Genomic DNA, 12,779 nt, shown 5'->3' with positions numbered 1-12,779 from the left:
CCCCCTTCGCAGTTCCTCCTTTCCTTCTGCCACTTCACCCCGATGTGCCCTGGCGCCCAGTCCTCCGTCATCTTCCCTTCTCTATTTATACTCTCCTGGTGATGGCTTTAAGTACGATCTCTACGGCAACAGATGTCTCCAAGCTTGATCTCTGTCCTGAACTCCAGAAACAGGTTACTCAGAATCTCCATTTGGATGTCTGAAACAGAATATCCACTCAAAGTCTGCATTTCCGGGGCTTTCCTGGTGGCGCAGTGGTTGTGAGTCCACCTGCCAATGCAGGGGACATGGGTTCAAGCCCTGGTCCAGGAAGATCCCACATGCCGTGGAGCAGTTGAGCCTGTGCGCCACGACTACTGAGCCTGCATGCTACAATTACTGAAGCCTGCGTGCCTAGAGCCCGTGCTCCACAACAAGAGAAGCCACCGCAATAAGAAGCCCGTGCACGGCAACGAAGAGTAGCCCCCACTCGCCGCAGCTAGAGAAAGCCTGCATGCAGCAACGAAGACCCCACGCAGCCAAAAAACAAACACAAAAATCCCAACAAAATCTGCATCTCTGCAGCCCGGCTCCCCGCAGCTCCCCGGCTCGGCTCGAGGGCAGCTGCATCCTTCCTTGCTTGGGTCAAAAACTCCAGAGTCATCTTTGGCTTTTGTCTTTCTCCCACACTCCCCCGCCCCCATCGGGAAGTCCTGGTACCTCTGCTTTCCAGATTGATCCAGGATCCCTGCCCTTCTCAGCACCTCCACTGCTGGCACTGTGGTCCAAGCCCCCATCACCTCTTACCTGGCTTACTATGAATCTTCTAACTCGTTTCTTATTCCTCCCTTATTTCCTACTGTCCGTCTTTTCCACAAGACAGGCGGATCACAGCACTCCTCATTCAAAACACCAACGTCTCCCCATTTCCCTCGAAGTAAATCGAATATCCTTACAGTGGATGTCCTATAAAGCCCTTCGTGAACGGGTCTCTCTACCTCTCAGACATTACCCCTTTCTCTCTCTCCCTTCGTATCTCTGCTCTAACAGAATTGGCCTCCGTGCTGTATCTTGTACATGCCAGACATGCTGCCACCCCAGGGATGCTGCATTGGCCTTTCATATAGATGTTGTCACCTAGAGGTCCATCCTCCAGGGTCCACGTGGCCAACTCCCTCACCTCCTTCAAGTCTTTGCTCAGATGTCACCTCCTCAGTAAGGGCCTCCCTGCCTCCCTGCTGGACTTTTTGGTTTTTCCAAAGCGCTGATAACTTTCTAACATTATGTAATTTTCTTACATATTGTGTTGTTCATTGTCTTCTGCTCCCTCCCTGCTAGAATATAAGCCTCCCAAGGGCAGAGGGCTCTTTGCGTTGTGTTCACTAATGAATCCCTGTAGTATGGAACAGTGCATAAAATAGGTGCTTAGTAAATAGCTGTAGAAAGAGTGAATCAACAGGGAACAGGTCTACAATATTTGGTCAGCACTGCTTCAAGGAGAATTATGTGCCTGCACAGGCCTATGGGAGCTGATGAAGGTTTAAAAACAAACAGAACAACTAATAATGTGTCAACAGAGTTGGGGGTGGGGGAGACTCTAGTGAATGAGACACAGGAAGTGCCTGAGCCTGAGGGACTCACCTTCTCACTATGGAAAAAAGACTGCATGCAAATAAGCAAGGCAGTAAATCATTCAAAGATAGCGTTTAAGTAATAAATAAAGTTTAATAAAGATAGCGAATAAGTAAAACCAGTGATGCATTAGAAGATGATGGGGGGGGGCAAGGCTTACTTAGCCTGACTGGCCAGGGAAATCCATTGCTTGAGAACTGACAGACAAGGAGAAAGCAGGCATGCAAAGATCTGAGAGCAGTTCTTCCAGGCCAAGGAATCAGCGAGTGCAAAGGTCCTGAGGTGGGGACATGTTCAAGGAATGGAAAGACCAGTGTGACTGGAGCATATTCAACAAAGACTTGCTTAAAACATCAATATGATGTTGAAAAACCATCATGGTCTCTTTGGGGAGTTGTCTGTCGTTAAATAATTTCTTTTCTGCATTAGAGGAAAAAAGACTCTAACTTATTTTAGACATGGAAGATGATAATTAGGGCTTTGATTTCTGTAGGTCAGTGGTTAACAAACTACTGGCCATAGCCACGGCCAAACCCATCACTGCCTGGTTTTGTACACAAAGCTTTACTGGAATACAGGTGCGTCCGTTCATCTGTGTATTGTCCGTGGCTGCTTTTGCAGCCCCGAGACCCTGGGGCTGCAGGTCTAATATATTTACTGTCTGGCCCTTTATAAATTTGCTTTTATGTATAAGCTTATACATATATACGTGCTTATATATAAGTTTGCTGACCCCTGCTATAGTTATTATCCGTTCAAGGCAGCATAGGGTCAAATTCTTAATATAATCTTTTTTTTTTATAAAAACATTTATTTATTTTATTTATTTTTGGCTGCATTGGGTCTTAGTTGCAGCACGCAGGATCTTCGTTGAGGCACGCGGGATCTTTCATTGTGGTGTGTGGGCTTCTCTCTAGTTGTGACGTGTGGGTTTTCTCTTCTCTAGTTGTGGCGCTCAGGCTCCAGGGCGCGTGTAATCTGTAGTTGTGGTGCGCAGGTTCTAGAGCACGTGGGCTCTGTAGTTTGGGCTCACGGGCTCTAGCTGAGGTGCATGAGCTCAGTAGTTGTGGCACCGGAGCTTAGTTGCCCCGTGGCCTGTGGGATCTTAGTTCCCTGACCAGGGATTGAACCCACGTTCCCTGCATTGGAAGGCAGATTCTTTACCACTGGACCACCAGGAAAGTCCCAAGTTCTTAATATAATCTTTTAAAAAATTTTTATTTTCTATTTATGGCTGCATTGGGTCTTCGTTGCTGCGTGCGGGCTTTCTCTAGTTGTGGTGAGTGGGGGCTACTCTTCATTGCGGTGCATGGGCTTCTCATTGCGGTGGCTTCTCTTGTTGTGGAGCATGGGCTCTAGGTTCGCGGGCTTCAGTAGTTGTGGCTCACGGGCTCTAGAGCGCAAGCTCAGTAGTTGTGGCGCACGGGCTTAATTGCTCCATGGCATGTGGGATCTTCCCGGACCAGGGCTTGAACCCATGTCCCCTACATTGGCAGGTGGCTTCTTAACCACTGTGCCACCAGGGAAGTCCCCTTAATATAATCTTAAAACATCGTACATGACCTATATAAGAGAACCAACTATTGATTGCCCCTTAGCAACTGTTTCTTTAAAAATAAACAAAAAGGACTTCCCTAGTGGCACAGTGGCTAAAAATATGCCTGCCAATGCAGGGGACATGAGTTCGATCCCTGGTCCGGGAAGATCCCACATGCCTCAGAGCAGCTAAGCCCGTGCACCACAACTACTGAGCCCACTCACCACAACTGCTGAAGGCCATGCACCCTAGAGCCTGTGCTCTGCAACAAGAGAAGCCACCGCAATGAGAAGCCCGCACACTGCAAGGAACAGTAGCCCCCGCTCACTGCAACTACAGAAAGCCTGCCCTCAGCAACAAAGACCCAACGCAGCCAAAACAAACTAAATTATTTGTTATGACCAGGTAATGAATTCATATGATTAAAACTTCTAAAGGTACAAAAAGGTTTACAGTGGAGTGTCCCTTCTCTTACCCCTGTTCCCAGGGACAATAAATGTTATCTGTCTCTTACGTATCCTTCCAGAGAGATATTATGGATACACAGGCAAGGAAGTGTGTTTTCTTCCTTGCTTCCCCAGCAGGTCAGTGTGCCCTTGCCTTTCTGCATCCTGGAAATTATTCCGAGAGTTCATTTTTACTATTTACAACTATACAGTGTTGCATTGAATTGGTGGATATGTTGTTTCCAGTTGTTTGCAACTCTGAACAAAGTTGCACTGGATAACCTTGCATGATACACTTGGGCAAGCATATCTAGAGAATAAGTTCCTAAAAGTAGCACTTTGGTTCTGGTAGAATTTGCCAAGTTGCCCTTCTCGGAGGCTGTGACCCTTATCACCACTTCAGAGTTCGTGGCGGTGCTACTCGCCTTGGCCCTCAATGCTTCTTGTTACCCATCTTTTTTATCTTTGCCGATTTGATAAGTAAAAATTGCTACGTCTGAAAGGTAATTTGTCTCTTAGCATGAATGAGGTTGAGTATGTTTTTATACATTTGAGCCGTTTGTACTTTCTTCTTGATGAACCATTCTTGTCCTGGTCAATTTTTTTTTTTTAAAATTGGATCTCATTGTAAATGAAAGGTAACTGTGTAAAAGTCATTTTATAAAATATGTTGCATATTGTATATGCAAGGTATTAAATTTAAATTTACTTGAACAATTAAAAAGATTTTATTAAAGTGAAACTGAAGGATTTAGCAAACTTGAAATATTAAACAAATTCTTATAAGATTTAGCAAAAAGATTATGAAAAATGTGTGGGGTGTCATTCCTGTTTTTTGTTTGTTCTTGTTTTTGCTTTAACTCATGTTGTAATTTTAAACAGGCTCAACTGACTCACTGCTAGGAAACATAAAGAAAATAGTATCTACCTGTTTTACTTCCTCTCCTAATTGAGTTATATAATTTAGTCTGTAACATGAGTCTCACAGTTAATTTGTCTTAATTATAGATTTATGCTCATCACCATTCCTTCTACCACAGCCTCTCTACTTGTTTGTTGGCCTCAAGAAAAACAGGGTTATCTTCCCCCTATAGGAGCCTGTGGCATAATCCTTCAGTTCTTTCTTGTTTGAGAATGCCTCTATCCAGTCATCCCTCAGAATCCGTGGGGGATTGGTTCCAGGAATACCACCCCCTGCCCCCGCCCGCCTCGGATACCAAAATCTGAAGATGCTCAGGTCCCTTATATAACATGGCATAGTATTTGTGTATAATCTACACACATCCTTCTGCATACTTTAAAGCATCTCTTGATTACTTATAATACCTAATACAATGTAAATGCTGTGTAAACAGTTGCCATCATGAAGTAATTCACGTGTTGCTTTTTGGAACTTTCTGGAATTTTCCCCCCAATATTTTTGATCACAGTTGGTTGACTCTGTGGATGTAGACCCCACAGATGTGGAGGGTCGACTGCACTTAACAACAATTTGACTTGATTATTCTCTGGTCATACTTTTCTCTCCAAACTTTGCTGCTGCGTTGTCTTCTGGTTGAAAAGTCTGGGGCCAGCCAAATTTTTATTCTTTGTAGGTGACTTGCTTTTTTGACTCTGTATGTGAAGAATTTTTTGTTCCACTTTAGCAGTTTGATAACCTTACCAAGCAATGCCTTGTGGTTGATCACTCTTTGTCAATTTCCCTTTCATATAAAAAGTCAATAATTTATTTCAGGGGAACTTTCTTCAATTATATCTGAATTTTTTTCTATTCTACTTATTGGGTCATATGCTTCAGAGATCCATTTTCCTTATGTTACAGCATCTTGTTCTTCAGATCTTTTTTCTTTTTCTGATTATGAGAGTTACTTTCCACGTTATGATTGTCTTAAAACTTTCCTCTCTTAAATTTGATATCCAGCCTAATTTATTTATTAGCTCTGGAGTTGTGTGTTTTCGTTCCTAGTTCATTTCCTTAGCTTTGCAGCCTCCCAGTTTCATCCCATTCTGTTTTGTCCTGTAGGCTGGGGATTCTTGCTTTATTGGCTTTGTGGTTTTATTAAATTTGTTTATCGTGTCAAATATTCTGGAGGAGTTAGGATTTGCTTCATTTCCTTGTATGTTTTCTTCCAGATTGGGTTTTTCTCTGTCATTTTCTTCCTTCCTTTTCGTTTTTATTTTTTTTAATTTTTGGCCACGTTGGGTCTTCGTTGCTGTGCGCAGGCTTTCTCTAGTTGCAGTGGGTGGGGGCTACTCTTCGTTGCGGTGCGTGGGCTTCTCATTGCGGTGGCTTCTCTTGTTGCAGAGCGCGGGCTCAGTAGTTGTGGCGCGCGGGTTTTGTTGCTCCGCGGCATGTGGGATCTTCTCGGACCAGGGATCGAACCTGTGTCCCCTGCATTAACAGGCGGATTCTTAAGCCCTGTGCCACCGGGGAAGTCCCTTCCTTTTCTTCTGTATTACATACTACATCCCTTCACCTTGCTTATATTTAATACAGGCAGTTTAGTGAAGTGGTTACAAGTAACAGACTCTAAGAGTCCCAATGCCTGGGATGTTCTTCCGCTTAATAGTAATATGATTTGGGACAAATTACTCTCTGTGCTTTGTCTTTTTCAACTGTAATATGTGAATAATAATAATGATGATAATTCTCACCTTATAAGGCTCTTGAGGGGACTTAATGAGATAAAGCATGTAAACGTCTTAGGTTGATGCCTAAGCACGTTTTTGTTATTAACACAAACAACACCAGTGCCCCTCTTTGATCTGATAGAATGTGAATAATCACTGCTGTGCTTCCGGTGCCATTGGTCTTTCCCTCTGAGCTCCCTTATAGGGTAAGCGTGGAGGAAAGTGTTACCAAACCAGGTTCGTTTGCCAACATGCAACAAGCCAAACACTGAGACGCCGAGGTTTGCAGGAGGGAAAGGGTTTATTCACAAGGCAGCCAAGCGAGGAGGTAGGAGAACAAGTCTCAGATCCACCTCCCTGAAGGTGAGAGGCTTGGGATATTTATGGGATAAAGAAGCAGGGTGGTCTTAGGCGTGGGGAAAGGTGATTGCAGGTAGGGAAAAGGTGAGGTAATTAGTGTTCTGTGCAGGCGTATCTGAGTTACTTGCTTCTTCCTGGGATGCATGTTCAAAAATGGAGGCGCCTAGCGTGATCTGACGGTGGGGTTTTTGGCCCTCTGGTGTCAAAATGTCATTTACCAGACACCTGTGCAGGCCCTGTTTTAGGGAGTCCCGACCAGTCTTAGCTGGCTTGAGCTTGAGCTAGACACAGCTAGCTCTGAGTTCCTGGAAAACAACCCAGGCAAACATCTTACCGTGTCGGCTGTGTGATGCTTGGAGGACAGCTAAGCCTTTTGTAGCAACAGTTACAGCATCGGCTCGATCGGTGAAGGCAGGTTACACGTGAAGGGGTTTTTAATAAACTGGAAGGCAAGCTCAAGAATTTCTGTTCGTCACCAGTTTTTATTAACCCCATGGGGCATGGTCTCAAAAGCACTTGTTTCTGTACATCTTGTCTTCGAGGCTCTGAGTTTTGTTGTCTGTTCTGAAACTTTGTTAGAGGTTCTGTTTTAGCATTCACTCCATTAGGTCAAAGGCGTTCACCCCTATTCCTTGGGAATCCCTAGGTTTTGTGGTAATCTTCCCCAGGCATTCAGCCTGCAGCCCTGGGAAGTAGAGACCCAGGTGGCCAGCCCCAGCTCCTGCCAAGTCCTGGCATCCGGGTGGCCAGCCTGCATGTCTTCCTCTCAGATCTTTTCTGTCACTGTCCCCTGAGTGCTTACTCACCCCTCAGTTTACTTCTGTCTGAATCGGTTTTCAGGGTTCTGTGGACTTGTTTCCCTCCCTGTGACTGTGAGGGTGGGGTCAAGCATCTGTTCTACACCGTTCCAGAATTTTCTGTCCCTCACGCTGGTCACCACTCCTCAGAGTGTGTAGACTGAGGTGACGTGCCTTTCTTCATGGGTTTATTTTCTGCTGTTGAAAATTTCCGGGCTTTTATTTCGCCTCTCGTTGGAAAAGCGCAGTTCTCTGATCAGATTTTATTGTGCCATCTTTATCTGGCAATCTGTGGTGAGCTTTTAAAATATAAAAGACAGATTAAAAAAAAAACCAACAACACAAAACATTCCTGTGTCCAGCCTTGGACCTTCCATTTCAGAGGGTCTGGAATGAGGCCCAAGTTTTTCCATTTTAGAAGTCTCACCGCAGTTCTTAGGACCAACTAAGCTTAAATCCAGTATCTTTATTAAAAGATGTATATTTTCCTTTTACCTTTTAATTAGCCTATCTGAAGAGCAAGTGTATAAAACAATTTAAATTTCTCAGAAAGACGCCATAAATTTAAAGGTGCTTTTGGTGTTTATTTGCCTGCTTATTTTTAAAATAACCTCATACAAATAGGGCGAGAAAGCCCACCTCCAGAGAATGGAAATGCAAGTTGCTCTTTTTTTTGTAGTGGTCCCTGAGAGAAATATCCTTATCCCTTCTAGACCTCTTAAGCCTTTAGTTTTCTGCTGGTGTCTATAGAGTGAATTATTCATTGATGCTTTTTGTTTGTTTGTTTTGCGGTACGCGGGCCCCTCACTGCCGTGGCCTCTCCCGTTGCGGAGCACAGGCTCCGGATGCGCAGACCCAGCGGCCACGGCCCACGGGCCCAGCTGCTCCGTGGCATGTGGGATCCTCCCAGACCGGGGCATGAACCCGTGTCCCCTGCATCGGCAGGCGGACTCTCAACCACTGCGCCACCAGGGAAGCCCCACTGATGCTTTTAAGAAGCATTTTGAATGCTATATATGCTAACATCGTCAAAGTGATAATCATTCTTCAGTACTGGACCGTCTTTACTGGAGATCACCCACAGCAGGTCTTTAATCCTGGTTAGGATTTGACTGGTAAAACGGAACTATAAAAAGTACTGGTTTCACCTGGATCTCTTCAAGCTATGGTCCCTTCAACTAGATATAAAGTTTAAGTTATTTTTACATCTGCTAATGACTGAAAGCTAAAAAGAAAATGTGGATTTAAATCAACCTCTAAAATAACAGTTTTGAATGAGTTTTTATATAAGATGTGAATTTAGAAGTGACATTTTCCATTTGTAATTTATAGTTAGCAGAAGAAATGGTCAGTATTTAAAACCATGCACTAAAAACATCTCACATGCAACCTCTAGGCTTTTCAATACTGAAGGTCCCATATATGCTGCTTTAAATATATTTGGAAAATAACCTATTGATTAGTCATCTGCTTTCCATGGCTCCCCTTTTATTCCTGGTACATGTAAGTCGGAGCTATTGTTTTTATTAAATCTACCTTTTTAAGGACTAAATGTGGTAGGCAACTCAAAGAATTCTACCATGCTTTCAATATATAAGATTTATCTCTTTTAACAAAGTGAATCAGCTATGTATAGCTGATTCACTTTGTTATAAAGCAGAAACTAACACACCATTGTAAAGCAATTATACTCCAATAAAGATGTTAAAAAATTAAATTAAAAACAAAAATTTCTCTCTTTTGCATTAATTTTTCTCTAAGGCACCTGCTTCAAGGAAATACTGCTTTTTCACATTCTTTCAAATCTAGATCTATTAGATAATCTTTACTGTGTATCCAGAGTATCAGTAGAGAAAACACAATGTAGTTTGTTTAAGCATAGCTCACGTGATAGCAACCTCCAAGTCAGTAGATTTTTCTTTCATCAGTTTGTCTAATTATAATTTTTAAATTGTTGTATACCCATGACTTCTTTTTTTTTTTTTGCTTTTGTGGTACACGGGCCTCTCTCTGTTGTGGCCTCTCCCGTTGTGGAGCACAGGCTCCGGACGCGCAGGCTCAGCGGCCATGGCTCACAGGCCCAGCCGCTCCACGGCATGTGGGATCTTCCCAGACTGGGACACGAACCCGCGTCCCCTGCATCGGCAGGCAGACTCTCAACCACTGTGCCACCAGGGAAACCCCATGACTTCTTTTTAAAGTAATTGCAACAATCACTATTCTATTGGGTGATATATATTCCCTGGGAATTTCCAAACTTTAAGGGACAATAGAGGTCATTTCATCCACCTGACTCAGGCTTACAGATGAGGAACTGGAAGCACAGGCTTGCCCATTGCTTTGTCTGAGGTTACACCATCTAGTCACGTGGCCTCTGGGTTCCCAGAGCAATGTCCTTTTTACTAAAGTCCTCTGCCTCTCATGTCACCTAGTAACACCTGTTAGAGGTGAACTCACATTTCGCTTTGTCTGTAAAACGTATCGTGATCAAAATTGTAAACTTATTATTGCACACTTTTCTAGGTATATCTGTAGATTCAGAGGAAATGAAAGAAATAGAATGTGAAATAATGAAAGTAGCTACTATGAAAGAGGAATAGCAACATGGAATAAACAGGGAAGTGAATACTGAATGCTGTCATATGGAGTCCCACTGTGGACCACTAGTCCACTCCTAGGGCTGTTGTTCTGCTTCTTTTTTTTTTTTTTTTTCCGGTACGCGGGCCTCTCACTGTTGTGGCCTTTCCTGCTGCGGAGCACAGGCTCTGGACGCGCAGGCTCAGCGGCCATGGCTCACGGGCCCAGCCGCTCCGTGGCATGTGGGATCCTCCCGGACCGGGACACGAACCCGTGTCCCCTGCATCGGCAGGCGGACTCTCAACCACTGTGCCACCAGGGAAGCCCTCTTTTTTTTTAAACTGAAGTATAGTTGATGTTAATTTCTGCTGTACTGCAAAGTGACTCAGCGCTCTCTCTCTCTCTCTCTCTCTCTCTCTCTCTCTCTCTCTCTCTCTATACATATATATATATATATATACACACACACACACACACACACACACACATTCTTTTTCATATTCTTTTCGATTATGGTTTATCCCAGGACATTGAATATAGTTCCCTATGCTATATAGTAGGACCTTGTTGTCCATCCATTCTATATGTAATAGTTTGCATCTACTAACCCCAGACTCTCAGTCCACCCCTCCTCCAGCCCTCTCCCTCTTGGCAACCACAAGTCTGTTCTCTATGTCTGTGAGTCTGTTTCTGTTTCGTAGATAGGTTTATTTGTGCCATATTTTAGATTCTACATATAAGTGATATCATATGGTATTTGTCTTTCTCTTTCTGACTTACTTCACTTAGTAAGGTCCATCCTTACTCCAGGTCCATCCATGTTGCTGCAAATGGCATTATTTCATTCTTTTTAATGGCTGAGTAGTATTCCATTGTATATATGTATCACATCCTCTTTATCTATGGCTGTTCTTCTTCCTTTTTTTTCTTTCAATATTTATTTATTTATTTATTGGCTGCATCAGGTCTTAGTTGCAGCACATGGGATCTTTTGTTGCATCGCACAGGCTTCTGTCTAGTTGTGGCGCATGGGCTTAGTTGCCCGCCCGCATGTGGGATCTTAGTTCCCCGACCAGGGTTCGAACTGGTGTCCCCTGCATTGCAAGATGGATTCTTAACCACTGGACCACCAGGGAAGTCCCTTTATGGCTGTTCTTCTAACTACAGAAGCCAAAATCAGGACCCAAAAGAAATCAATCAGTGGAACAAATGTTAATGAGTTTTCTTTTTTCAAGATTACCTCTTAGTTTTTGTGTAATTTGAAGCATGCAGAATGTAGAGGGGAGTATCTGGATTCTTGACCTGGAGATGGGATTAGGAAGATAGATTAGAGCAATTTTGACTAATCTGAGTGTGTTCAGTGCAAGCCTGCTAGGCAGGTTAAAAGTTCTCCTTGCTAAATGTCTTAGCACAAACATCCCCCCAAATATTGTCTCTACCTCCTTCAAGAAGACTTATTCACAAGTAGTTTTCATTAGGTTTTGGGAGAGCGGCACACAGCCTTGAAAACCTGCCCTTGACACTTTGATTTTTCATTTAAACATCTGGACTCAGTCCATATGCTTGCCTTGGATTTAGAGCAATAATGGTTGCATAGAAACACATGGTCTGCCCTCTCCGGTTAAATAATGTCAAGTCTTAACATCCAGGTAAACGACCGGTTGGCGACCATTTCTGTTCTTATTTGCTCTACCTTTAGGTAAAAGAGTCAAAGCTGTGCAAGTCTTTCACGCTGGAAGATGGAAGGAAACATGGATTTCAGCTGTGGACATTTTGTGGCTTTTCTTTTTTTAACTTGTAAACAAAAGCACTGACTTCTTTCATTCCTGATTTCTCAGTTATCTTTCTGTGTAAGGTGACATGTCTGCCTTTTTGTTTTAGGAATCTTTCGAAGAAATACCAACCTAAAAAGAACTCGAAGGAGGAAGAAGAATACAGGTGTGTTTATCATTGATTGTTATGTGGTAATATCTATATGGCATTGGTGATGATTATAAACGAAATCTATATATATTTTGTAGATATAATATATCTACAAAAACAAGTTGCCTTCCTCATTCATATCTGTGCCAGTTTTTAAATTGGGGGAAAGACAATAAAAACCTACTCAAATAACTTATACTGAGTCACTAGACCTATTCCAGATCGTTTCAGTTAAGGTAATTAGGAAAAGCTTAGAATATAATCTAAGCAAATACAGGAAGTGTGGATTATACACTCTACATCTTGATTTGGTTTTGTAATACAGGCGTCTCATTCATCCAAGAAATATGTCTGTTTCGGACAGCAATTAAGACATCTTAAGTCCAAAAGTATTATCTATAATTTAGATCTAAATATCCATGATATTAGTACCTATAGTACGTATATGTATTTTGGGTTATATGTGGGCTATTAACAAAGCCAAATATTGCCTTATGTAGGGCAGTTTGGCTTTACACAATGAAAAATGATTCAGTTGTAATTTATTCTGCACCATTTTGATGAGAACCCTCTTATGTGTAATGAATTGTCAAGACCCTACGGGAGCTGTATGCAAATTAACCTGATTTTAATTACTATTTCGCTGGTGAGAAGCAACATGAGAGAGGATGTGCCTTGTTTGAAAAGGAGTGGTGTGCGTTCTGTTCTGTAGGTATACAGCATGTAAAGCCTTCCTTTCCACCCTGAATGAGATGAACGATTATGCTGGACAGCATGAAGTCATCTCCGAGAATATGACCTCCCAGATCACCGTGGAGTTAGCACGCTACGTCCAGGAATTGAAGCAGGAGAGGAAATCGGTAACTAAAATTTGTTTTTTCTTCCTACGAGATGGAC

General features: G+C 42.9%; 1 protein-coding gene across 6 annotated transcripts in view; it reads left to right on the top strand.

Annotated features, from left to right (window-relative positions):
- The window catches only part of FNBP1 (formin binding protein 1), a 140,416-nt gene that overhangs the window by 51,371 nt on the left and 76,266 nt on the right, over positions 1 to 12,779 (top strand). For all 6 annotated transcript variants that reach the window (XM_079925862.1, XM_079925864.1, XM_079925863.1 and 3 more), the window contains exons 3-4: positions 11,841 to 11,897; positions 12,595 to 12,742. In XM_079925862.1, coding sequence (XP_079781988.1) covers positions 11,841 to 11,897; positions 12,595 to 12,742 — 205 coding nt within the window. The remainder of the gene's footprint in view (positions 1 to 11,840; positions 11,898 to 12,594; positions 12,743 to 12,779) is intronic.

This window comes from Stenella coeruleoalba (genome assembly GCF_951394435.1).
Source record: "Stenella coeruleoalba genome assembly, chromosome: 7".
NCBI classification, from domain to species: domain Eukaryota; kingdom Metazoa; phylum Chordata; class Mammalia; order Artiodactyla; family Delphinidae; genus Stenella; species Stenella coeruleoalba.
Note: the sequence above shows the minus strand (reverse complement) of the source record. Positions and strands in the feature narration are given on the sequence as shown.